At 38.1% G+C, this 27,006-nt stretch overlaps 1 protein-coding gene across 1 annotated transcript in view; it reads left to right on the forward strand.

Moving 5' to 3' along the window:
* Nucleotides 1–20,958, forward strand: part of KL (klotho) — a gene marked incomplete at its 5' end in the record, with an annotated part of 59,634 nt that extends 38,676 nt beyond the window's left edge. Inside the window, 4 exons of the mRNA XM_019631354.1 lie at nucleotides 11,063–11,573; nucleotides 12,320–12,588; nucleotides 17,029–18,130; nucleotides 18,680–20,958. Coding sequence (XP_019486899.1) covers nucleotides 11,063–11,573; nucleotides 12,320–12,588; nucleotides 17,029–18,130; nucleotides 18,680–19,017 — 2,220 coding nt within the window. The remainder of the gene's footprint in view (nucleotides 1–11,062; nucleotides 11,574–12,319; nucleotides 12,589–17,028; nucleotides 18,131–18,679) is intronic.
* Between the last annotated feature and the right edge of the window lie 6,048 nt (nucleotides 20,959–27,006).

Genomic DNA, 27,006 nt, shown 5'->3' on the forward strand with positions numbered 1-27,006 from the left:
CTGCAGCCCACGCCGTCGCCGGCGACTCAGGGCAGCCTAGCTCCAGGTTGAGCTGTTGTTCAGCATCTTAGCTGTAGAGGGCAGTGTCAATGGCCCTCATATGTGGGATCCGAACCGGGGCCCTCTGGCATCCCAAGCGAGTTCTTAACCATCGCGCCACTCGGCCGGCCCCTAATTCATTCTTTTTTATCGCTGAATAGTATTGCATTGTACACACAGCCCACAATGTTTATATATTACTCCTGTTGATGGACATTTGTGTTGTTTTCAATTTTTTGCTATTGTGAATAAAGCTATTATAAGCATCCTTGAACAAATCATTCTTGTCAATTTGTATCTTGATATTGTGTAAGTCTTTTCGTGGATTTCATTTGCCATTTCTCTTGTGTGTGGAATTGCTGAGTCGTAGAGAAGGCCTATTTTTAATTTATAAGAAACTGCCAGATCATTTTCCTAAGTGGTGGTACTATTTATATTCCCACCAGCAACATGTGAAGTTCCATTTGCTTTTCATCCATGTCAGATGTCATCCCTCTTTTAAGTTGTAGGCACTCTGGTGGCTGTGACTGCTCAGTCATTTACGTTAGCATTTCTGTGATAATGTGGGTATTGAGCATTATACTCGTAGATGCTCTTGTGAAATGTCTGTTCCAATCTTTTGTTTGCGGAGGGGAGGGGTGTTATTTTTCTTTTATTATTGATTGGTAGGATGATTGTATTTATTTTGAATATAGTTCTTTTGTCAGATATATACATTTTTAATATTTCCCCTCAGTGATTTGTCATTTCATGTTGTTAACTTTTGAAGAGCAGATTTTAATTTTGATGAAGTCCAATGTATCAATGTTTTTTTGATGATTAGTGCTTTCTGTGTTCTAAGAAATCATTTCCTACCCCAAGATCAAGAGGCTATGTTTTGCTGTACAAGCTTTATAGTTTTAGCTTTTACATTTGGATCTATAATCTGTCTCAAATAAATTTTTATGCAAGGTGTGAGGTTGGGTTTATTTTTTTCCTATACATTTTCCAAATGCAGGACCATTTATTGAAAAGGCTAGAAAAGGCTTTCCTTTTGCCCTATAAATGCCTTGGTGCACTTGTTGAAAATCTATTGGCCATGGGTTTATTTTTCAATTTTCTATTTCTTTTTGATCTATTTGTCTCTCCTTATGCAAGTATCACACTATATTGATTATTGTTTTGTGTTGTATTCTGTTAACATGCTAAATTTACTTGTTAGTTCTAATAGTTTATTTTTAGACCTCTCAGGATTTCTATATAGACAATCATGTTTTCTATGAAAATAGCATTATTTATTTTCTTTTCCAATCATATGCCTTTCATTTCTTTGATTTATCTTACTACACTGACTAGGACCTCCAGTACAATGTAAATGAAAGTTGTGAGAGTGGTTAAATTCCTAAGTATTTTATTCTTTTTGAACTTATTATAAATGGAATTCTTTTCTTAATTTCTTTTTTGGGTTGCTCATTACTATGTATAGAAATACAGTGGACTTTCGAGTGTTCATACTGTATTATTTTTTTCTGAATTTATTAGCTCTAATAGTTATTTTGTAGATTCTTTAGCATTTTCCTTATGTAAAATCATGTAATCTATAAATAGAGATAGTTTTACTGCTGTTCCAACTTGGATGTCCTTTTTTTTTTCTTGCCTAATTGATCTGGCTGAACTTCCAATGCATTGTTGAAAAGCAACAGCCCTGTCTTGTCCTAGTATTAGGGGAAAACTTTCAGTCTTTCACCACTGAGCATGATGTTAGCTGTGGGTTTTTCAAAAATGCTCCTTATCACTATGGAAATCAGTATGGAGTTATCTCAAAAAACTGGAAATGGAACTACCTTATGACCCAGCAATTCCACTCTTCAGTATTTATCCAGAAAAACCCAAGACATTAATGTGAAAAAATATATGCACCCTATGTTCATTGCAGTGCTATTCACAATAGCTAAGACTTGGAAACAACCGAAATGCCCATCAGTAGACGACTGGATTAAGAAACTGTGGTACATTTACACAATGGAGTATTACTCTGCTATAAAGAAGAAGGAAATCATTCCATTTGCAATGATATGGATGGACCTAGAGAATATTATGCTAAGTGAAATAAGTCAGTCAGAGAAAGACAAATACCATATGATCTCACTTATATGTGGAATCTAGAAAACTGAATACATGAGAAATGTAAACAGAAAAAAAAAAGCTCCTTATCATGTTAAGAAAGTTCCCTTCTCTTCCTAGTTTTTTTAGTATTTTCATCATGAAACACATTTGGATTCTGTCAAATGCTTATTCTGCATTAATTGCAATGATCATGTGGGGTTTCTCCCCCTTCATTCTATTAATGTGATTGTGAGATAAATATGAACTATATAACTGGTCTCTCCCCCTGATTCCTGGCACAGAGCTTTTACTGGATTGTCGGAAAAAGTCATGACGTATTTTTTCTATGTTCTTCGTTGCAAAAACGTGTCATGACTTTTCTGACAACCCAATAAAAACCTTGTAATTCCATAAATGATGAAAACACTAGGAGCATATCTTGTTCTAATGTTTGCACCTGAAACACAGGACTCCTAAAACTCTGATAAATTCCTAAGTAATAAGAACACTAGTAATATCTTTTGTTCTAATGGAGCTACTCTGAGTGGTCTCCTGGATGACACCTGGATGGGGGTTGGTCACCAGAAAGACGAAGCCATGATGAAAAGATTGGAACTTTCAGCTCTACCCCCACACTCATCCTCCAGAGAGAAGAGAGAAGCTGGAAATGCAGTTAATAATTAATCATGCCTATGTAAGGAAGCCTCCATAAAATCCAAAAATAGGGGATTTGGGGCATTTCCAGGCTGGTTTACACATTCACACTGGGAGGGTGACAAACTTCCAACTCCATGGGGAGAGCAGCTCCTGTGCTCAAGACCTCACTTTATGTATCTCTTCATCTGACTGTTCGTCTGTATCCTTTATTATATTTTTAAAAATGAAGTGGTAAGTGTAAATAAGTATTTCCCTTAGTTCTGTGAGTCATTGTAGCAAATTAAGTGAAACCGAGAATGGGATCGTGGGAACCTCTGCTCTATAGTCAGTTGATCAGAAGCATAGGTGATAACCTGGGCTTGTGAATGGCATCTCAAGTGTGTGTGTGTGTGTGTGTGTGTGTGTGTGTGTGTGTGTGTGTGTGTGTTATGGGACTGAGCCCTTAACCTGTGGGATCTGATGCTATCCCTGGGCAGATAGTGTCAGAATAGGGTTAAATTATAGGACACCCAGCTGGTGTCACATAGAATTGTTTGGTGTGTGAAAAAACCTCCACATATTTGGTAACCTAAAATATCAGAAGTGAAATGTGTGAGCGAATAGGAGAGATTCACAGTGAAGAAATACATAGTAGGGAAGAACTGAGTTTTTCTTTACACAGTAGAGAAAAAATTGAAAATTTCCCTTTATGGTGACATGTTATATTGATTAATTTTCATACATTGAACCATTCTTGCTTTCTTGGGATAAATACTACTTGTTTATGGTATATAATCCTTTTATTGTAATGTACTGCTGGTTTTGTTTTGTTAGCATTTTGTTGATTTTTTTTTGTATCTGTATTCACAAGTGATATTGGTCTGTAGCTTTGTGTGAGAAAGATTGGTGTTAATTCTTTTTTAATTGTTTGGTATTATATACTATTAAGGTGACTCACCCTAGGATTTTTTTAGTTGGAAGATTTTTCATTACTGATTTAATCTCTTGAAATTTATTTTGTTTTCCAGGATGTGGTTTATATTTATAAACATTTCATATACAACTTGAAGGTATTGTTTAGTGCAGTGTTGACCTAAATGTCAATTAGGTCAGTTTGGTTTATAGTATTATTTGGGCAATTTATATACTTATCAATTTTTTTTTCTATTTCTTCAGTCAGTTACTGAGAGGGAAGTTAAAATCTCCAACACCAATTGTCAATTTATCTACCTTTTAAAAATTCTATGAAGTTTTGCTTTATATATTTTAAAGTTCTGGTATAATTACATTTAGAATTCTGTCTTCTTGATGAATGGACTCTCTTATTAGTAAGAAATGTCCATATTTATTCCTAGTAATGTTTTTTGTCTTGAAGTCTGTTTTATTATTAATATACTCATGCCAGCTTTTTCATGCTTATCACATGCCTGATATATCTCTTTCCATCCTTTCTTTCAATCTAGCTGAGACTTTATGTTTACAGTTTATTTGATGTACACAGAATGTAGTTGGAGCCTACGTTTTCAAAATCTAGTTTGATAGTATCTGTCTTTTACTTGGAGTATTTAGTGTATTTTTATTTGAGTAACTATTGATATGATTGGGTTTATGGTTGCCATCTTGCTATTTGTTTCTACTTTGTCCTATCAGTTCTTGCTTTCTTTATGCATAATCTTCATTGAATCAAATATTTTTTAGTATTTTATTTTTATTTTTTGGTTGTTTTTTTAGATATAACTTTAAATATATTTTTGTGGTTTCTTTAGAGATTACATTATTTATCCTTATCATATGGTCTATTTAAAATTAATATTGTTATCCCATGAAATAAAATTTTTATTTTATGTATTTTAGTTTTCATTTCTATAATTTTAATGTGTCTTTTGTTTCCATTTCTGTGTTGTTGCTCTTCATTTGTTCAGTCTTTATATCTATCTTTTCCTTGAGATCCTTGAACATATTTGTAAAAGCTATGTTAAAATCTTAAGTCATCTTGACTTTGGTTTCTGTTTCTTTTGAATGAGGTTTTTTTTTTTTGATAGAAATAAATCAAAATATCTTACTAGTCACAATTGCTGTAAACACATTATATTTCCAATTAAAAGAGAAAAATCCTCAAATTGCTTATTTTTTTTAATTAAGGTTTTCATTTTCCTCCTTTTTCAATGTCTAGTTTTCATTTTCCTTCCTTTTCAATGTCTTGTAATTTTTTATTATACCCTGGACAATATAAATGACACATGATAAGGAGCCTGGTTTATGTTGTCTTCCTCTTAAAGGGTATAGTATTTTGTTCTGCCAGGCAGTTAAATTACCAGAGGATTCTTTTAGACATGTCAGGCTTGAATTTAGTCTTTGTTAGAGCTGGTCTATTTCAGTTTTGTCCTTACTCCTCAGGTATGGCCTTTTGTGGTTTCAACTGAATGTCTGAAGTGCTCAACCATGTGACTCTACCGTGACTATCCTAAATGGCAGTTCCCCAGCCCTGCGTAGCCGTTAGTATTCAGCTCTCAGACCTGTGGCTGCTCTTTGTTAAGCCTCACAGCGTCTCTCACCTTGTGCAGACTCAGCCAAGGACCCTCAGGAAATTCCCATGCGGGTTTTGGGCCCCTGCTTTGCACAACTTTCTTCTCTTCAAGTTGGCGCCCTGCTTCAGCAGCTCTGATCTCTGGTTTCTGCCTTCTCAGCTCAGCCACACTGCTGCGCACTGCTTGTGCGTCATTTTCCTCCCGGGTCTGAAAGCTGGAGTGGACATGGAGCGCACTTCACGCACTATTTTTAAATACGCTATTTGTGTGGAACTTTGTGTCAGGCGCTGGGAAGGATACAACTAGGTAAAGACAAGGAGCTTACAATTTAGCAGGAATATCTATATCTATATCTATATCTATATCTATATCTATATCTATATCTATATCTATCTATCATCTATCTATTTATCTATCTATCCATCTATCTATCTATCTATATGCTATGAAATTCAAAGTATTTTACTTGACTTCCAAAAATTGGTGGTACTAGCTGATTGGTAGAAGGAAATACAAGATCCATCTTTTTCTAGATTTTTCAGACCCTAAATTTCAAATTCTACATTGAGGCTGGGAAGGAAGTGAAGAGGATATCACACACCAGAGTGTCTCATGCACCAAATTGGATCATTAGTGCATTCTGATGCAATACAGTATTATTCTCATAGGCCTATTGTGTCAAATTCCTTCTAATTAATTTTTTTTAATGATGTGTACCTGAAAGTTTTCCTTTAAGGTTTCAGAGATAAAATACATCCAGGGTATCTTATGAGACTTTTACTGCTCTGGCTCAGAAAAATGTTTGCTTCTATCTCCAACTTTTTCATCTGGTCCTTAATGCCAGCCTTCATTCCTTTGTATCTGCTTATTGAATACTTATTCTGCCCCAGACACTTTGCTGGAATCTGAGAACAAAGAGATAAATGACATAGTCAATGCCTTCAAAACACTTACAATCTAGATAAATAAATGCAACATAATATGATTAAGGTCTTTGATAGAGGCCAGCAATGGAGACACATGGAATCGACATTTATGGGTGGGGAGGGGGTGTCTGGGAAGATTTCTTGGAGGCAGTGATGTCTGAGCTGAGTTTTGAAAAGGGTGAGGTTGGGGAGACTGGGAGCAGGTAAAACATGAGAACTGCACCTATAAAATCATGGAAGCTTAGAGGTTCTCAGAACTGCACATAAGATTCAGTGTTCCTGGGAATTAAGATTTGAGGCAGAGACTGTAGGGCAGGTTAGAGAACAGTTAGTCAGGGGTTAATTAGATCTTGGCTTTCAAATAACCATCACAGATAGTTTGAACAGAGCCTGCCATCCAACTCTTATGAGCTATTTTCCTGTTTTGAGTTTTAAGTGTTTTTATTTCTTCTAAAACAATACATGTGTCTGACAGGAAATAAAAGAAATATAGATGAGCAAAGTGAAGAGACTCATTCCACCTACAATGCTGCTACAAAATCTCATAAGTTATAAATTCTTCTAGATCTTCATGTACATAATTTTCTTTAATAAAAATGCTATTAAATTCCACTTATTGCTTTGTAACCTGATTTTTTTGTTCAGTTAGTATTCTAGGAACACATTTTACATGTTAATAGACATTCTTCTGTGTTATTTATAATATCTGAATAATAATATTTCTTGTATTTCTTTAGTCATATCACAATGCATATGTGGGTGCAAACATTATTGAACATTGGACATCCAATTGGTTTTCAATATTTTACTATTAGAAATAGTATTTAGATTAACATTCTTGCTCATACTCTTAATTAGTTCCCCGAGTCTTTGTCAATAGCTTTATTAAATTTCAATCTTAAAATAAGATTATAAGATTAACATACCCAGAATAATTAGAAAGAATGCAAAACCATACATAACCTTCCTCTATTAATCATCTTTAGTTGCTGCAATATCCTAAATGGTGACCTTCCTGCACCTTGCTTCAGTATTTGATAATTCAAATCTACCATCTAAAAATAGAATGAACTCATGAAGAGGTGAGGAAGCAGCATTCAGTTCAGTTTAACAGATACCGGGGCCTCCTTGGGCCAGGAGGGATTGAGGGAACTCCTTAGGGAGCTCAGGCTGGGGAGAGAGGTCTCATTACCTGGAGTTAGTGATGTAAGAGACATATGCCTAAGGCTCAGAGGACGCCCAGGGGAAGGACATGCAGCTCAGTGTGGCAGGCTGGGGGATAAATGGGGGTGGGGGTAAGGGGACCGCTTGGAGGAGATGCCACGCATGGAATGACCTCCAATTTGGGCTGCTGTAGAGAGCAGTCAAATAATGGATCCAGTGAGGAGTTTGGAGTAGGGCGAGTGGTTAAGCCAAATGATATCTAAGATGCTTTCCACATTAGTGTTCTCCAGAGAAACAGTACCAATAGGATAAATGGGATATATAGAAAGATATTAATTTCAAGGAGTTGGCTCTGGTGGTTATGGAGACTAAGAAATTACATGATCTGCTGTCTGCAAGGTGGAGGTTCAGGAAAGCTAGTCCACCCGAAGGCTTAAGTACCAGGGGAGCCAATGGTGTCCAGGTAAGTCCGGGTCTGAGTTCCACAGCCTGAGAACTAGGAGTGTCAATGCCCAAAGACAGCAGAAGATTGATGTCCCAACTCAATCAGAGAGTGAGTTCACCCTTCCTTCATCTTTTAGTTCTGTATAGGTCCTTGATTTGATGATGGGCACCCACACTGGGGAGGGCGATCTTCTTTAGTCTACCAATTCAAATGCAAATTCCTTCCAGAAACACCCTTACAGACACACCCAGAAATAATGTTGCCATGGTTTTGTTAAATTAACATTTGTTAAATGGAGCACAGGGTGCTCTATGGTGAGCCTTGGTTTAATAACAGACCACAGGAGAAATTGAAATAGAGAAGTCTGTTACTCAGAGGTCCTAAAGGAAGTACACAGCAAGCCTCAAAGGGCCACAAGGGGATGTCAAGGCAGAGCAGAAAGGGAGAGACAGGATCTGGGACACATGCCTTTATTAGTGTCCGTGGGTGGAGGGCTCTGGGGTTCCTGGGCTAAGGCTGAATTGGTCAATTCAAACCAAAATAAGGATTTGGATAAGCCCCATGAGAGTCTTATCTAAAGGGCGTATCAAGCCTACAGGTTCTGGGAAGCAAGGGTGACTGCCGATGACAGGGCTGTTGGGGATGTCATACCAGGAACTTACCATTTGCTTATGACTCTGTGGGCTGCTATATAGGCCATGTACTTGCATGAGGGGCTACTGTCAGTTTAAGGTCCCTGCAGGCTGCTTGGCCAAACAAAATGGATTCTGAGGCAGCAACACCATGGAGTAGCTGAGCTAAACCCTGGACAAGTGTTTTGCCAGCTAGGTGTGGTTCCCTTAGCCCAGTCAAGCTGACACATAAAATGAACCATCATACCTTCTAACGCTGCAAATTTATACTTCTCTAAAATTATCAACAACTTGATAGACACATTTGCTTGTGTCACGTCATTTAATGTTCGCAACATCCCTACAGGAGAATAAATGCTATTCCTACTTGTACAGAGAAATAACTGAGGCTCACACTCACTTGTAATGGATGCAGGACTTGGGATCCAAAGCCATCTCTTCTAATCCAAACCCCAGGTCGTATCACTACATCACATTTTTGCTATGGACTGAATTCCTTAGCAGGGGAGTGTTTCCTCACCAGTAATGTCTTCCTTTCCCATCTGCTCATCCCTTAGGGACTGAAGGAATAAATGTTCATGGAGGCCCTACCATATGCAAACTCAGTGTTAGGTGTTATACATAAATTATCTCATTTAATCCTCATAACAGCCCTGTGAGAGACACAGGGACATTAGTCTTACCTGCCCAGGTTAAGTCATGTGGTCAAAGGCACACAAGTAACAGTGATGGAGCAGGAATTTTATCTGACATCAAAGACTATGTGGACTAGATCATTCATTTTCTTGTTCAACCTCCTCTCAGTCATGTCAAAGTACTCAAAACTGGAAGAGTGGTGTGTGATTGTAAACAATTCCATCCTATGACTCTGACTTCAGCTACCTGCAAAGCTGACCCAGATTAGGGAGCCTCCCACTCTTGCCTGCCTCCCCCGACTCTACCCATTACAGTACTTGTTCTACAGGGATATGTCTGTTGGATTTAGGACTGCCATAGCCTCCTTTGGGCCACATTAGACAAGTCCCCTGGTCTGGAGTCCTGAGTACTGGCATGAAACTGTTCCCTTTCTTTGCTGTTTAACTGTTAAATGACAGGATGAGATTTCTTGTCAATTGGGAAGGAAGAGATTGGGTGGCAAAGGAGAGAAAGATAGAGAAGGGTGGGAGACATCACAAAGCCAGCAGAGTAATATGGATTAGCCCCAGTTTTTTAATCACATGGGCAAATATCACTATTCTTCAGATATTTTATTCTCCATTTCCTTCTTAGCATAAAGATAACTGCTTCAGATCATGAGAAAAATACATTCAGTAAAATGAAACATAATAGATATTTCCTAAGAAATTACAAATGAAAGTTAAACATAAACTGTTCTATTCCTTTGAAATGTTTGGCTGAACTCATAAGAATCGTGATGAGGCCATTCTTGTACACCTGCACTGAAATGAACCATGAGAGCAATATTTAGGGAAAAATGAAGAGGGTATTCGGCATACTGAGTGAAAGAGCTTCTTCAGGCTCAGAAAGTGGAATGAAAATTTTCATGATCATTTTGGAGAAGATGAGTCAAACAAAGAATTAGAATGGAGTTCTTAAAGAGGCATATATGTGTATATATATATATATATATATATATATATATATATATATATATTACGGGAGTAAAAGGCGATAAACAGCACTTGTATCTTTTAAAAAAAACAGAGTCAATCAAGGAATTCAAAAGTAAAGAGAAGCCGAATTCAAGTAAGGGAGTAAAAACCCTATCATCCTCACTATTCTTTGTAAACAAAAAGGAAACAAATGAAAATAAGACATTAGAAATCAGTAAGATTTTATGGGGATATAAAGTTGCCTTAATGGAAACAGCCCATTTCAGTGCTGTAGGAAACTCTGGGCTGAGCGCTGATGAACTATGGGCATCAGGTCTCATCAAAGCTGTCTTTAGGTGTTTTTTGCTCTTGGCTTGTACCTTGAACCCCAGGTCCTGCGGGAAGCCAGCACCGTCCCAGAGTTCTGGAGGGTGGGCCAACATTAGTTGGCCCTTTAATTTATTGCACTGATCCTTCTTAGGAAAGAACACAGATTGTGAGAACATGTGTTAGAATTTTAACTATAAGAAATGAATACAAAACATTAAATTGACTCCAACAACTTGAAAACTCCCAGTTTCTTAGGATAAAAAATTATAATCCTATTTAGAAATTCCTGGTGTGATCACAGATTCAGGATTGGTTCTTTCCAAAAGGCCTACTAATTAAAAAGTGTATAATCCAAAGTCAATTAAGTAGTAAAATATTATAGAAAATTCTTATTTCATTAATTTTTCAAGGTATGAATAATAACTACACATTCAACGCCAGAAAATCAGTTTTCCACTGGCTTCTGAAAAACAATGGAAATAGATCCAGTCATGGTAGCAGCTCTCACTAGAGGCTGACCTACCTCTGAAATAATTTATTGGTTCCAGGTGACTTTTACATTGTGGGGTTAGTCGTTAGGTTAGGTTAGATGAGAAACAGATACAACTAGGGTTGGGAATTCAAATATGTATTACATTTCTCCTCACAATCAGAAGTACACTCACCACTCTTTTTCTCTTTATAGGCTCATGCCAAAATCTGGCATCTCTACAATACTTCTTTCCGTCCAACTCAGGGGGGCCAGGTGTCTATTGCCTTAAGTTCCCACTGGATCAACCCTCGAAGAAGGACGGACCACAACATCAAAGAATGTCAGAAATCTCTTGACTTTGTCCTAGGTTGGTTTGCTAAACCCATATTTATCGACGGTGACTATCCTGAGAGCATGAAGAATAATCTTTCATCTCTCCTGCCTGTTTTTACTGAGTCTGAGAAAAAGTTCATCAGGGGAACAGCTGACTTTTTTGCTCTTTCCTTTGGACCAACCTTGAGTTTTCAACTATTAGACCCTCACATGAAGTTCCGCCAATTAGAATCTCCCAGCCTGAGGCAACTGCTGTCCTGGATTGACCTTGAATATAACCACCCTCAAATATTTATTGTGGAAAATGGCTGGTTTGTTTCAGGGACCACCAAGAGAGATGATGCCAAATATATGTATTACCTCAAAAAATTCATAATGGAAACCTTAAAAGGTAGGATTGAGGATAAAATTCTAATTTCCTGCTCAAATCCACTGGTAAAACAATCTTTAAGATGGTCTGTAATAAACTATGTGTGTTTATAGTTTTTAAGTGTAACATAGAAATTCATTTTGGCAATAGTAGGAATGTATATATGTAACTCCTTTCTCATTTGAGGCTTTGAAAAACTTAAATTAATTTTTAAACTGATTTTGTAAATGAAAAATCAGGTAATAATGTGTGAAATTACTTGAATTTCAGGCTTATTATTCTAGATTTTTAGATTACATTAAGGATTAAGTAAATCCCAGGATATCTAGCTCTCTGTACATGTTTTGGGGTTCTTATTGCTTGTACTGAATGAAACACTTTTTAAAGAAAAAGAAATATCAACGTTTTCTGCAGAAAATAGTAAGTAGTTTATGCTTGTGAAGACTTTATTCATTTATTGCATGAGGCACAATGTTGGGTGTCTAGGTTAGAAAGTAGAATGTCTTCCCAGGTCCTGAATAAGGGAAATTCAAATAAAAACTTATTGGAGATAGGCCTATTTGTGAAGACATTTTTTTTGTAAAGTTATCTACAAAATACTCTTTGATTAGAGACTTTTGCCAGCAAGAAAGGTCACTGGTTTACCAAACAATAAGCATATTAAGTAATTTATTTCCTTAAGTAATAAAACCTTCAAATGCTCTTGAAACATGAGGTGAGTGTCCACTGAAGGGTCACTTTGCTCTTGTCCTCACTTCCCTTTGCAGCCATCAGGGTGGATGAGGTGGACGTCATCGGGTACACGGCATGGTCCCTCATGGATGGCTTCGAGTGGCACAGAGGCTATAGCATCAGGCGTGGGCTCTTCTATGTCGACTTTCTAAGCCCAGAGAAGAAGTTGTTGCCGAAGTCTTCAGCCTTGTTCTACCAACAGCTGATAGAGAAAAATGGCTTCCCTCCTTTACCTGAAAATCAACCCCTAGAAGGGACATTTCCCTGTGACTTTGCTTGGGGCATTGCTGACAACTACATCCAAGTAAGTCAGCTGACAAAACCAATCAGCAGTCTCACCAAGCCCTGTCACTAGTAAGTAGTGCTTCCTTATTAGGTTGTCATGGCACACCGTCCCTTCTTTGGGCCAACCATGGTTCCTTAAGGGCGTAAATTGGAATGCTGCACCCTTCTCTCCCAAAATCTTCCTTTAAATTTTGCATTTTAAATCAGCCCCCAAAGGGGAACAAATGACAAATATATGACTATTTGACATCTGATAAGATAAAATATTCTCTTTTAATACAGTGGTTTTCAACACCTTTATAAGGCAGCCAAGTTCTTCCATCAATGAGATATAACACAGAACTCCAAATTATTAATATCTGAGGTCTCAGTGGAGCTGCTGAGACTGAGGCAGAGACTTTAGGCAGAGCCCTCCTGAGACATAACTGTGGATCCTCCCAACTTGTGGAAATACGTGGAGAATAGAAACCCATGCACCAATGATTCACTGGTTAGACTGTCTGGCAGTAGTCATTGAGGTGGTAAGAAAGTTCTTTAAAATGGTCAGCCAGTATGTATTGAGCACCTACTATGTAGTTAGTCCTCAATATTATTTTAAATTTAATTTTAAAATAATAATTTAATTATTTAAAATTAAAAATTTTCAAATTTAATTTAATTTCTTTGACGTTCAAAGGAAATAGTCTTCTAGGGCTTGAATGAATAATTCAGTAAACATTACCGGATGCTTAGTGTCTGCACAGCCTGGTGCTAGTTGCTGGAGGGCGTGTTCAATAAGATAGGAGGACCTCTGCTTTCAAAGGCGTCTTTAGGGAAAATGATGGACACAAGAATACTATAACAGAATGAACAGAGTTGGTGGTAAGTGAGCTGGTTGGTGGTGGAGTGTTGCTGAGCAGCCTGCTGTGAAAATGGGCAAATTTCAGCATCCGTAAATGGTAAATGGGGTTTAGCATGTTGGGTGGTTTTACCCAATTTGTTGGTTCTATAAGGGAGGAAAAAATAACGTTCTTTCTACCCTTCTGAGTGCTTAGCTGAGACCCCTGTAATAAAAGATGAATGAACAAGAACAAAACAGACAGAAGTTTATTAGCATGTATACCTCATGTATTAATGAGAGATGCTCAGAGGAAAATGAGTAATTCCCTGAGGTGGCTTAGAATTCAGGCTTAAATACCATGTTAATAGGGAAAGGGGAGAGTAGCATATAGATCTCTGAGGGGAGCAGAAATGACTTTTAGGAAATACGAATGGGTCCTTAGAAGAACAGATGGGAGCTATGATAGTTTGTGACAAAGTTTGTCTGGGTGTGGTGCTGACTTCTAGTCTCCTCTTCTGTGACAAGAGTCTATCTTCCCTGCTTGATAAAACTCCTAGGAGGGGGTTTATGACAACTGAGTTCCTTTTGGAGGATTTGTCTTTAGACAGGTAAGGGGAGTTCAGAGAAAGCCTCTCCCTGCAGTGTTGTTTTTCAAATGCCTGCAGCTCAAAATAATCAATGTACCAAAGGTGCACATTTTCAGATGGCATATTCTGTTGTCTTTCAGTTCAAAAGGGGTACGTATTTGGAAAAAAGCTTGGGTCTGAGGAAAGGCCTTCTAGTTAAAACGGGTTGCTCTTTTCTTGTAAATATCTTTTATTTATAAGAACATCTTTTATTTACAAGAAAATAAATCAACACTATACTTAGTACTTTTTTTTTTTTTGCTAGTTTGTATTATTCTTGTCTTTTACAGACCTCCTTTTTTAGGGGCAGTCTTAGACCTAAGTTCCCTATCCTAATTTCTCTCCTGCAAGTGGGATACACAGTGGGATTCAAGTAGGATCTGAAGGGACAGGAGTGGTCCTGGGAAGGGAGAAAGAGAGAGAGAAAGGGACAGGAAAGGAAGAGCCTTCTCAGTTCCACCTTCTTCCATCCCTGGTCCTTGTTCTATCTCTGGACCTGCCATGCCTGGCTCCCTGTGCCCCTTGTCATTGAAGGCACATTCTTCCAACCGGATCTCTGACAGTGAGATATTGGAGGGACTCCTTTCCCTCTGCTTTGGTCCCCATCCAAGGACTGTGTTTGCCTTGGGAACCGATAAGGAATGAGGAAGTCGTAAGAATACTTCCTATTTCCTCGGGACATAAGAGAAACTCTGGTGGGATGCAGCAAGTATGGCAGTGAAGAGGAAGGGAGACGGGGAGAGAATCCCTTTTTCTACTCCTTAGAAGCAGTTGTTTTAGAATTTGATCTCATGCCAGCCACTCATCTGCCCTTGACCTTTCCCCTCATGTCGCACTCCCTTTTAGGTCATCAGTTCAGGGTCGCTAGTCTTCCACCTAACGGGACCTCCCAGTGCTCTCCTATGCAGAACCAGCCAAACACAAAATTATCACTCTCAAACATACGGTGGACTTGAACTTCTCCAGAAGCTCTCTAGTGGGAAAAGGCTGCAATTGCTATTTTATTCTTTCTGCTTTTCCCCATGAGCTATGTATTATTTTGGTAGTGCCCTTCCCAAGCTAATTTTTGTTTGTTTTTTAGGGCAGTTGTGAGGAGTGTGTGCGAATATTTTGATTTACAAACAGTACTCTATACTTTTAATACATTACATTCAAGTTCTGAAAAGTGACTTTTAAACCATTGAAATTAATCTTTTCCATCCTGATTAGCATTTCCTATATTAATGAGGCATTTATTTTACCTGAAAAACTTTAAAAATAATATCTTATTAAGCATACAACCTGTCTGAAGTCTGATCCCGGGCTTATTCACATGGATTGTCACTGTACTTGGACCTAATTTCCCAGGGGACAGTGTTTTTCCTTCCATAACCACTAATTGTCATAGTGAATTAGGTACAGAACCTGCTACATACTGGCGACATAGGGCTTCTTTGACATTGATCATGTTAAGAGAAAGTTTCTGCCATAACACACTAAATTCATACTTTATACTCATTCTTTCTGAAAGATTAAGCTTTATTTATTTTTTTTAATTAAGAAATAAGTCAACTAATTGATAAAGGTGAGATAGAATTTTGCCTAAGCACTCATTTCTAAACTTCCTGTATTTTTAAGAATTAGATGTTTCCCTTCAGAAATTCTACCTTAGTCTCTCATGTTTGTTTTCAGATGGACTGAACAAAAGCTGGTGTTTGGGAACAATTACAGTACAAAAGTTACAAATTTCATCAACTCAGAGCTCTATAAAAATAACCCAAGAAATTCCTTCAAGCTATGAACACATTGACTTCAAAAGAGCATGCAAATATTTTTTCTTGCAAAGCTGAGGAAACACGATTTGTGGGTGCATCATGGTGGAAAAACACTTCTGGCAGCATTCCCACAGTATTAGAGGAAATGCATGTGTGGGTGATCTACAAGGGACAATCGTACAGAAAAAGCAATTTCCCTCTGACACGCTGTGTTTTATTACTTTCCTTTATGAACACAGCACTGATCCCTCCCGGGAAACAGCAGCTCATTTGCAACATTCCTGTAAAACTGCAAGGAAACCTCTGCTAGAGATTCAAAACGAGTTAGTCTGACCCTTGCTTTTACAGAGGGTCAAACCGAGTAACCTGCTGTAAGGGGATTATTTCTGAGGAGAAAACAGTCATAGGCAGCGGGTCTTGGGGTGGCCATCAGTTTGCCTTCCTTCCATGGTTCACTCGTGGAGGGAGGAGTCTGTCATTTTGAGTTGACAAGTTATCCACTTTTCCTAAATACCTATTATCATTTTGGAGGCTCCTATGTCAGATGTTGAGAACGATAGTGTCATGATCGTCCCAGAAAAATAAGTAGGAAAAATTTTAAAACTTAAAAAATCCCGTTGTGGGTGGATGACAATATTGTTCCTTATTGCTACATTCTGTCACTTTCTACGTCAGTCAGATTGAATTTGTTAAATTCTGTCATTGATCCCAAAGCTAATAAAAGGACACAATGTTTATTTAGTACTTCCTCTAACCTAGAGCAAACCTGTGTAGAACCTGATTTTAAGAAGCACGATTTAATTTTAAATATCATTTAGTTTTCTGACTCTAATTCACTCAGGTTTTAAGCTTTATCTTTGTCTGGTTCTTTTTAAATTTGAAAATCTCATCTCATTAATGATTTCTTATATTGAAAAAAAAAAAACAAGTCCAGAAATACTCTGCTTGCTTAACACAGACCAGAGATGTGAGAGAAGCACTAAGGTTTGCCATCTGAAGTGAGGAAACAAATGCAGATTTTTTTTTAAACATTAAAGTAACACTTTGAGAGTTAAAACTACACGTAAAACAAATATGCATGAAAGTGGAATGTTTTCTTCTTCAGGCACTCACTGTTTATGAAAAATTGTTTCAATCTCCAGCTAGAAATGTTTTGTATTTGCTCATCTTACTTACTAGTTTCGTTGAATTGCACTGAATTACTTTTCCAGGCCTGTGCAGGTGAAGTCATAGAATTATGCTCACTCTGCTCCTCCTAGGTGGACACCAGCCTGTCTCAGTTTACCGACCCCAACGTTTATCTGTGGGACATCCACCGCAGCAAGAGACTCATTAAGGTGGACGGCCTTGTGACCAAGAAGAGGAAATCCTACTGCGTTGATTTTGCCGCCATCCGGCCCCAGATCTCCCTGCTCCAGGACATGCACGTGACGCATTTTCACTTCTCGCTGGACTGGGCATTGATCCTCCCGCTGGGTAACCAGTCCCAGGTGAACCGCACTGTCCTGCACTACTATCGCTGCGTGGCCAGCGAGCTCGTGCGTGCCAACGTCACCCCGGTGGTGGCCCTGTGGCGACCTGCGTCCCCGCACCAGGGACTGCCGGAGCCCCTGGCCAAGCACGGCGCCTGGGAGAACCCCCATACCGCCCTGGCGTTTGTAGAGTATGCCAGACTGTGTTTTAAAGAACTGGGCTCCTACGTCAAATTTTGGATCACGATGAACGAGCCATACACGCGGAACATGACCTACAGTGCGGGCCACACCCTCCTGAAGGCCCACGGGCTGGCTTGGCGTGTGTATGATGAGAAGTTCAGGCGCTCTCAGAAAGGCCAAATCTCCATCGCCTTGCAGGCTGACTGGGTGGAGCCCGCCTACCCCTTCTCCACGAGGGACCAAGAGGGGGCAGAGAGGGTTTTGGAGTTTGACATTGGCTGGCTGGCAGAGCCCATTTTTGGCTCTGGGGATTATCCACGTGTGATGAGGGACTGGCTGAACCAAAGAAACAATTTCCTTCTGCCTTATTTCACTGAAGATGAAAAAAAGCTCATCCGGGGTTCCTTTGACTTTTTGGCTTTAAGCCATTACACCACCATCCTCGTAGACTGGGAAAAGGAAGATCCAATAAAATACAATGATTACCTGGAAGTGCAAGAAATGACCGACATCACCTGGCTCAACTCCCCGGGACAGGTGGCAGTAGTGCCTTGGGGCTTACGCAAGGTCCTGAACTGGATGAAACTAAAGTATGGAGACCTCCCCATGTATGTAATCGCCAATGGCGTTGATGACGATCTGCAGGCAGCCCAAGACAAATTGAGGGTGTATTACATACAGAATTATGTAAATGAAGCTCTGAAAGGTAAGGTCCTCCGAAAAGCAGTCTCTTGAAGGTTGTGTCAACTAGAGGGCATGATACCTGTTAGAAACTCTCAAATACACACACTGTCACCTTCAGAGAGAAGTGCTGTCCATTTCTTTCCACGCCTAAAAAGCCCCACAGGGAGTTAGTACTTTCCCTAGAGATAAAGGAGTTTAGCTAAAAATGGAAGACCAGAAATCCTTACCACCTGCTCTGGGACTATGAAAGTATGGTCTGCCCTGTCTCCCATCCTCAGATGGCTTCACAGCAGTCTGATCTGCTTCATGTACATGGAAATTTAACCCAAATAGGTTAGTGAAAGATTAGTTATGTGAAACCTACTATGTTCAAAATGTAGCTCAGTATTTGTCTTGGTATTTGCCTATTTGTCTTTCCATAAAAGAATCCTATTCTGATTAAGTCTAATTTAGTCTGACATTTTATTAAATGGTATCGAAATTCTCCCTGATGCACCAAGGTCATGAAAAAGTAAAGTGTTGTGTGCAAAATATCTTAATAACTAATTCTCCTGTCCTTTTATTTTTCTAGCCTACATATTGGATGGGATCAATCTTTGTGGATACTTTGTTTATTCATTTAATGATCGCACGGCTCCGAAGTATGGCCTCTATCATTATGCTGCCAATCAGTTTGAGCCCAAACCATCCATGAATCATTACAGGAAAATTATTGACAAAAATGGCTTCCCGGGTCCTGAAACTCTGGGAAGATTTTGTCCAGAAGAATTCACCCAGTGTACTGAGTGTAGCTTTTTTCATATGCGAAAGTCTTTACTAGCTTTCATAGCTTTTCTATTTTTTGCTTTTATCATTTCTGTTTCTCTTATTTTTTACTACTCTAAGAAAGGCAGGAGAAGTTACAAATAATCCTGAATATTTTCCTGTTCATTTATTTTGAAACAATTATGCACACACATTAGCGGTTAACAATTTGTACTTCTTGGTGTTGTGAAACTGTAGATATCATATATCTGATTTCTAGAAAACCTTTTTGGAGCATATGACAGAGATTTTGAAATGATCATAGGTGACTGTAAAATCTTGAATAATGTGAATAATGTCTGGATTTTTTCTTTTGGGAGGTGATCAAAAAAAATTGACAAGGGCCATCATTACTGCAACATGTTCTGTAACAAAAGCATGAGAAATTGGAACTATTCTGTAGTGTTTGTACAGGAATTGAATGACAAGATTAGCATATTTTTATATGTGCCCATTCCTTAATGCAATGTTTACTTAAAGTAATCATTGCAAGTGTTTGAATACAAAGTATGTCTCAAGTAACCATCTCTTAACTGCCAAGATGTGAACCAAGATTCCCTTGACAAAGATGGCAGAATATAGGAGAGATGACAAAGGGCCTTAGGCTGGAACATTCCTTTCAAAAGCACTGCTTCTGTCAAATGCTGCTAATATTAATTTACATATCTGGTTCATTAGAGAAGAGCATTATTACAGAGCTTTTTATTTTTATGTGACTTTCAAGGGGCTCTCTAAACCCTGGGTCCTTGAGGGCTTTATGTCTCAGGCCTTGTCAAAGGCCTGCTCGTAGACTTCCACTAAATGTTTGCAGAAAAATAAACATGACTCATGGGATGTTGGGCTCTTCAGGAAGCAGAAACTGTGAAATGCATTATACCACAATGGCTCTAGGAAGAAGGAAGGACTAAAAAGTATGTATTATGAGCAACATTACGATTAATTTGATTATAAACCCATTTATTTTAGAGCAGACCTTGGAATCAATGAGGTGACCTTTCCCCAGAGAATAAAGACAAAATAATTACTCATCCTATGAAGAGGGACTTCACTTTCTGCTCTTCAGAATGTGTCATAATTTCTTTGAGTTGGATTTTAAACATTCTTAATAGGTTCAAAGCATTTGGGCTGATAACACTGGAAGATTTGTTTTTGTGATGGCTGAGGCCCAGTTTATATGTTTGCTGCTACTTCTGTGGAACTAGCTTTGAACTAGTTTTGCTTTGAACTTTTACACTGAAACATACTACTGATTTCCAGAAAGGGCTAAGTCTTATCCTGTAATGCCCTTTAAATAAGTCTTGCCGATTTTCAGACAGGGAAATCCATTACACTGGAGTTGCAGATGATCCTAATGTTTGTTTTATAGATAAGCCAACATTGTATCAGGCATGATAAACCAACATCATATCAGGCATAACTAATCTTGCTGACACAGAGTTATAGTGCGTAGGAAATACTGTACTGTATTATGTATCATCTTCAGAGGTGGTATGACTGTTTTCCATGAAAGATAAGCTTTTGTTGGTACTCTTTTAAAAATTGGACTTATTAAAATTGGAAACTAGAGAATCATAGTTTGTTTATGTATATATATTTTCTGATTATAAGAGTAATATATATTCATTGTGAAAAATTTTAAAACACAGAATCTCTATGTAAAAAAATTACCTGGTATTTCTCCACCCTGAGGTAACCACTATTGACATCGTCTACCTATTTTATTTTACACAGAGTCAGATCACATTGTAAATAGTTTTGTATCTTTATTAATTTTCATTGTGTGCATTTCCTTTGTCATTAGTCTTCAAAAGCATGATTTTTAACAGTTGTTAAGTAATTTCACGATATGAATTTATCATGACTTATTTAACCATTCCTATATGTTAGACTTGTTTCTTATTGTTAGTTATTGTTAAATAATTAATGTTGCTCAAACAGGATTTTCTTGCTCCAATAATTTCCTTGAGTGTAGAGAGAAGTAATTCTGTACTTTGATAAAGTATTATAATAAATCTGCCTACAACTTTGCCTTCTTTCTTAACCATATGACTGTTTGCTAGATACATTTTTTTTAATTGGATAAACCACATAGAAAATGATTGGAGTGGTCAAGAAATGGGTCTGACCGCAAGAGGAGCCAACTGCAAGGTAGGTCAGGGAGGGTGCCTTAGGCAATCTCTGTGGTCGAGCTGAGAGATAATTTCAGACACTGAGAGAGCAAAACAGAGAAGGGGCTGAAAGGGAAAAAACAGATGCCAAAGTACCGGAGAGAAATGACATCTCCAAATCATTCAACTAAGTCACAATGAGAGCACCATGCTAACTTTTCGTCCCCATACCTTAAGAGGAGGTTGGTGGCTCACCACCAGCTTGAAAGGAGAGAGTGCCTCTCAGATCAGTCTTGAAACTCGGGGTGGGAATGGGGGATGGGGAGGTGAGGGTGAGAGGGGGAGGAGAAGTGGGGAGGAGGCTACAAAAAAGGGGTCCAATGGGGCGAACAAAGCATTCTTATTTCTTAACTGGCTTCTCCAAGCGCTACACATTTTCCACTGATGCTCTACTCTCAGGAATTCTTGGCTTTTCACCACTTTGTATATATAAAATACAAAAAATATATATGTATTTAAATACAGAGACCATCGCCCTGTACTGCTCTTAGTACATTGTAGGGCCAGTGCTCCAGGGGCACTGAGTGGGAAGCTGTGGCTCCCTGAGGCCTTGGTTCTTTTCTGCCATATTTGCGTTGGCCCTTCATTAACAGTTCATTCCTTGAACCCAGGTGGGCCTCTCGCACTGATGCCCAGTTCATTTTGCCTTGGTTTGGAAGGACTGGTTTTCAGATTCATTAAGGACATTTTTCATTTCATTTTTTTTTAAACCTTCCACAGGCAAGATTAGAATCTACTAATTGCTTGGAAGCTTTCCTTTATATTATCTACAATAATGCTCTCCAACAGAGATACAATGCAAGCTGCACAGTTTAAATTTTCTAGTAGTCATATTAAAAAAAGATAAAAAGCACAGAAGAAATAAAGCTTAATACTATATTGTATATGTTTTCTCAGCATATCCCAAATAGTGCAATTTCAACATGCAATCAATATAAAAATGATTAGGATTTTTACATATTTCTTTTGTACCAAGTCTTAGAAATCTGGTGTGTGTTGTGTTTTATACGTATAGTACATCTTGTGCTGGTTGGACTAGCGACCCTGTGGGTGTTCAGTAAAACCACACATGCTTAATGGCTGCTGTATTGGACAGTGCAGGTCTATAAAGAAAGCCTTGCTGAGTCACTTAATGGCATAATTAATATATCCAAAATATTTAACAACTTAGAAGACTGAACTTTTTTCAAGAATCTTCTAAGTTCTATAATCCATAGAAATAATTGTCATGTAAATGTATAATTAAGCCAAACTGTTGGTTAAAACAAATATTTTAAAGATGTCTATGAGGACAGAAACATTTTGCAGTACTGAATATCATAATTCAGGTGGTGGGATTAGACTTCTTTTCTTTTTATATAGTTTATAATTCAATATTTTCTCTAGTTCGAGTAGCTCTTTGGCAAATTAATAGAACAACTACATTGCTCTATAGCACCTCCATGTAATAATATGAACAATGCAGCCCCAAATTTCTGCCAAGGAAGAGAAATGTTAATTTGGATGATATGGACCAACCTTGACAGGAGAGCCTTGGTTCTAGAAGGGAAAGCAGAGGCCATGTCTCTTTTCTTTCTTTTTGTATTTCTTTTTGTATTTCTTTCTTTCCTTCTTCCTTTCTTTCTTTCTTTCTTTCTTTCTTTCTTTCTTTCTTTCTTTCTTCTTTCTTTCTTTCTTTCTTTCTTTCTTCCTTCTTTCTTCTTTCTTTTTTTCTTTCTTTCTAGTGTTTAGCCCAGTGTCATACAAGATATTGTTTAATAAATGTTGATTAGTTGAATACATGTTGATTAGTTGAATAAATTAGGAATGAATGATGGAGTAAATGAATGAACAGAATTAGCTCACTGACATCACATTTGTCCAGAGACTGGTTTAATGGGGACCAACTGTGAAGAATCAGAAACTGCTTTGTGTTAGATGCCACACACCTCAATTCTATGTATTCACAGGAAGGAATGATAACGTTTGATAACCTGTCATTTTAGGTGACAAAGCAATAAAACTGCTGTCCTAAGTCATCACCTCTAGACTAACCACTGAGAGGATTGCAACTTTTTTGATTTATTATTCACACTGTCCCTCAACTAGTCAATCTTTTTATCTGTAAGTCTTGCTATCAGGTTAAGTTTTTTATCTGTAAATATAAACAAGGCACTCATCTTAGAAAAGGAATTCCTTTGCATCATCTTTAAATACTTATAATTTCCTAGAACATGTAACTTTTTGCTCAGATCAATCACGGTTTTCCATTTTTATAACCATTAAACATTGTTGAAGTTTTGTTTGTTGCAGTGCCTTTCCTGGAATATTTTTGTTTCATACACTTGTGGTAAATACATAGTTTGATATCAAGGAGAAAGAGGTCAAGAAAAACCACAAGGAAACTTGAGTAAAGTGTGGAAATTTCACTAACGATTGTGAAAAGACGCCTCAAAGATGGTGAAATCCTCTTTCACTACATTATTTCTACACACAAGAAAAGACTTGGTGACTGATATTCCAGCCCACTTTTTTGACCCAATAGGTTAGAGAAGAAAACAATTTCAGCCTACATGCTAATTGATTCAATAAGCCCCACATTCAAAGTGTCGCTGAGCCTCCATTTCCTCATCTCTGAAATGGAAGTAGTGTCTATCATAGTATAGTGCTAGCATAGTAAGTATTCAATAAATCACCAACCCTAGACATTTCTTCTAGAACAATTCCACTTAATTCTTTTTTTTTTTTTTTAGATTTTTTTATTGGGGAATTGGGGGAGGGGAACAGCACTGGGGAATCTGGGGAAGGGGAATAGACAAATTGCTGTCCTTTTGTTCTTCATTGTAGTTGTGGAGGATGTTGCTTCACTGGCCCATGTTGGTATTATCATTGTGCTCTTCCCTAGTGAGGCAGGTCAGTCACTGGCCTCTGGATGGACGCTCATGGTGGCTCTTGGCAGCTCACACTGGCTGCTGGTCGCTCACGCTGGCTGCTGGCCACATATGGTAGCTTATTGGAAGCCCATTGCAGCAGGGGCTGCATCCTACACCGTCGCTGGTGACTCACGGCATCCCAGCTCCAGGTTGAGCTGTTGTTCGCCATCTTAGCTGTAAAGGGCAGTGTCACTGGCCCCCATGTGGGATCTAAACAGGGGCCCTGCTGCACAGAGCTGGCGTCCCAAGCCAGCTCTTAACCAACACGCCACTTGGCTGGCCCTAATTCTTAATGTGCATGTGATTTTCTTGTTAATCAGATATTTAGAACTCAGGAATATAAAACCAAGGACTTACAGTCAGCATGATTCACCCCAAAGCCCTTTATTATTTTCTTTGTGATATACCTCTTCATATAAGAATGCCCCAGGTAAAACTAACCTAAAAAAATCAATCCCACAGTCACTTAATAATAGATCATTTTCTTGGATCTGAATTTTATAAACATTGGATCGATTGAATCCTGAAGTTAATTTGGCAGAAGATATGGCTCTATCAGTATGTTGCACCATCTGCTCTTTTGAAACAACCGAATGATACAGACCAAACACTGAAATGTGTATATTTGTTGTTCAGTTGGTAAATATTTGAAAGCTCATTAACTAAATTTTTATGTGATTCAAAATCTCTGATAGAGTATGTGATTGTGGTTATAATCTGTCAATATGCTTGTTTTATGGTAAAACTAATTAATTTTAAATTGATCTTATTTTATGCAAATTATTTGCAACTGAAACATTGCCCCTTAGTAAATTGCTATCATAGGCTGACAGTTTTTCTGTTTTGAATCTCACTTGATTAGCTTATGAAATTCACTTTCCTTTCCGTATTGTAGCAGTTGCTGTCTCATTATGGCCTTAAGCATAAATGTTGCCTAAGGCATTTCAGCCTATTTTGATCTTCAACTGCATATAAATCAAAGTTTTGGCTAATTTAGCTCCAATTTATTAGAACGCCAAGTTCTAGAGTGCTTCAAGGCCATGCTGTTGCATGTAAGACATGAGGTTTTATAACTATTGTTTTCCTCTTTAAATTATGTGTATTATGAGTCTCTGGTAAGTAGCCCTAAAGCTTCAACACATAACATTTCAGTTGACAGAGGCAGTGGTGGTGAGCCACAGAGCATCAAAATGTGATGTAATTAGAGAAAGATTGACAGGTTAGGTGAAAACATTCCATTAGTAAAAGACAAGGATGAAAAATGAACACAATTTTATTCCAGATTGGTACCATTCTGAAATGTCCTCATTTTTATCTGTGCCTGTCTTGGACCTAAGAACCCATCAAAACAAACACAGTGGGGGTTACTTGCCCATCAGACGGACAACACTAGAGCTGCACGATTCCTGCAGTGCTGGGAACGGCATCTGCAAGGAGGCTGGAAAGGCTGAGAATGGTTTCAGGGATTTTGAGGGTAAGCCCAGTGGAGGGGGAGAAGGAAGCAAACTATTACAGATGAAAACTGTAAGAGAGGCAGTAAAGTGTGTCTGGAAATTCATAATATTCCTGAAGTGAGGAACAAGAGTAGGTGAATGGCGGTGGGTCTGGGGAGTAAGGGTCATGCCAGCTCTCAAGCATGAGACAGAGTTTGGGAAGGAAAGAGCTCTTATATATAGAGGAAGCTGCACCAACCAGATTGGGACCCTCCGATTTCTAATTCTGACCTTAAATTTGCTTTATAACCTGGAGCAAAACCCACTGAGCCTTATGGTTCTTGTCTGTAAAAGAGAGGGAGTAAATCAAGACCAGTAGGTTTCATGCAGGAGCTTTTTAAAATCTCCAGACCAATTAAAACACGTTCTCTGGGAGTGGGATCCAAGCATTGGTACTTTTTTAAAACTCCCTGGTAATCACAATGGGAAGCAAACACTGAGAGCCGCTGATGTAAAGCAGCTCCTCTCTGACTTCCCACTCACAGGGATCATCTGGGGATCTTGGTGAAATACCAGTTCCAAGTCCATAGGTCTGTGTTGGGCCTGAGATCTTGCATTTCTAACCTTGTGGGTGCCCAAGATGCTGCTCTTCTGTGGAACACACTTTGAGTAGCAAGAGGCTAAGGGCCCTCTCTGGTTGTTTGAAGGATAGATATGGTTTGTTCTAATGAGGATACCAAGAGATAGAACAGAATACTAGTCTGTTTCTATTAGAATGGTAGAAAGAGCCAGAAGAAAACAGCAGTGTCAGGGATTGTAAACAGTGCCAATTTCAGGCTGTCATAATGAGAACTTTAAGACACAATTTCCAATAATAAATTCTACCTTAAATGCATAATCATTTTTGAAACAAAACTTCTAGATCTAAATAACTATACTTTTTAAAATAAAAAATAATTGAATATAAAAAAGTTATTTTTAAAAAGGACAAATTTTCGCCTCTATATTATTAACATTTTAGAAGAGTAACTGAGTCAAGAGCCTTGGGATACAAACACCCTATATGCTCAAACAAAAAATTGTGGTGATGTATGTTCAATACAAAATGATAAAAACAGTTCCATAGTAGTTATAACTACATAAAATTTTATGTATATATTTACTGATAATATAGATGAGATGTGAATTGTGAGGTATAAAAGTTTTAAGTTTATTGTCATTCTTCCATTATTAAGAATATATTTATTGTAAAAATACACATTGAATGAAGAGTAAATGAGTCTTGAAGGGGGATTGCTGGGTTGGGCAGCTTGAAGTCTGAAAAAATAACATAGTTCTGGAAAGAATTTTTAGGAGTCTTTTCCACCTGTAAGAGTCATGAGGCCTGGGTTTAATTGTCTGCCACTTCTTTTCAGTAGTTGGTACATCCATCTGTAAAGCGGTTAATGACATCACCTCCCAGGATTATTATGAAGCTTCTTAACTGTGTTAATATCATATGAGAAAGTAGTTAGTAAATGTCAAAGCATTATCCAGATCAAGTTACATATTATTATTATCTGGCCTTCTCACACACTGATT

Source organism: Hipposideros armiger, unplaced genomic scaffold (genome assembly GCF_001890085.2).
Source record: "Hipposideros armiger isolate ML-2016 unplaced genomic scaffold, ASM189008v1 scaffold_991, whole genome shotgun sequence".
Taxonomy (NCBI): domain Eukaryota; kingdom Metazoa; phylum Chordata; class Mammalia; order Chiroptera; family Hipposideridae; genus Hipposideros; species Hipposideros armiger.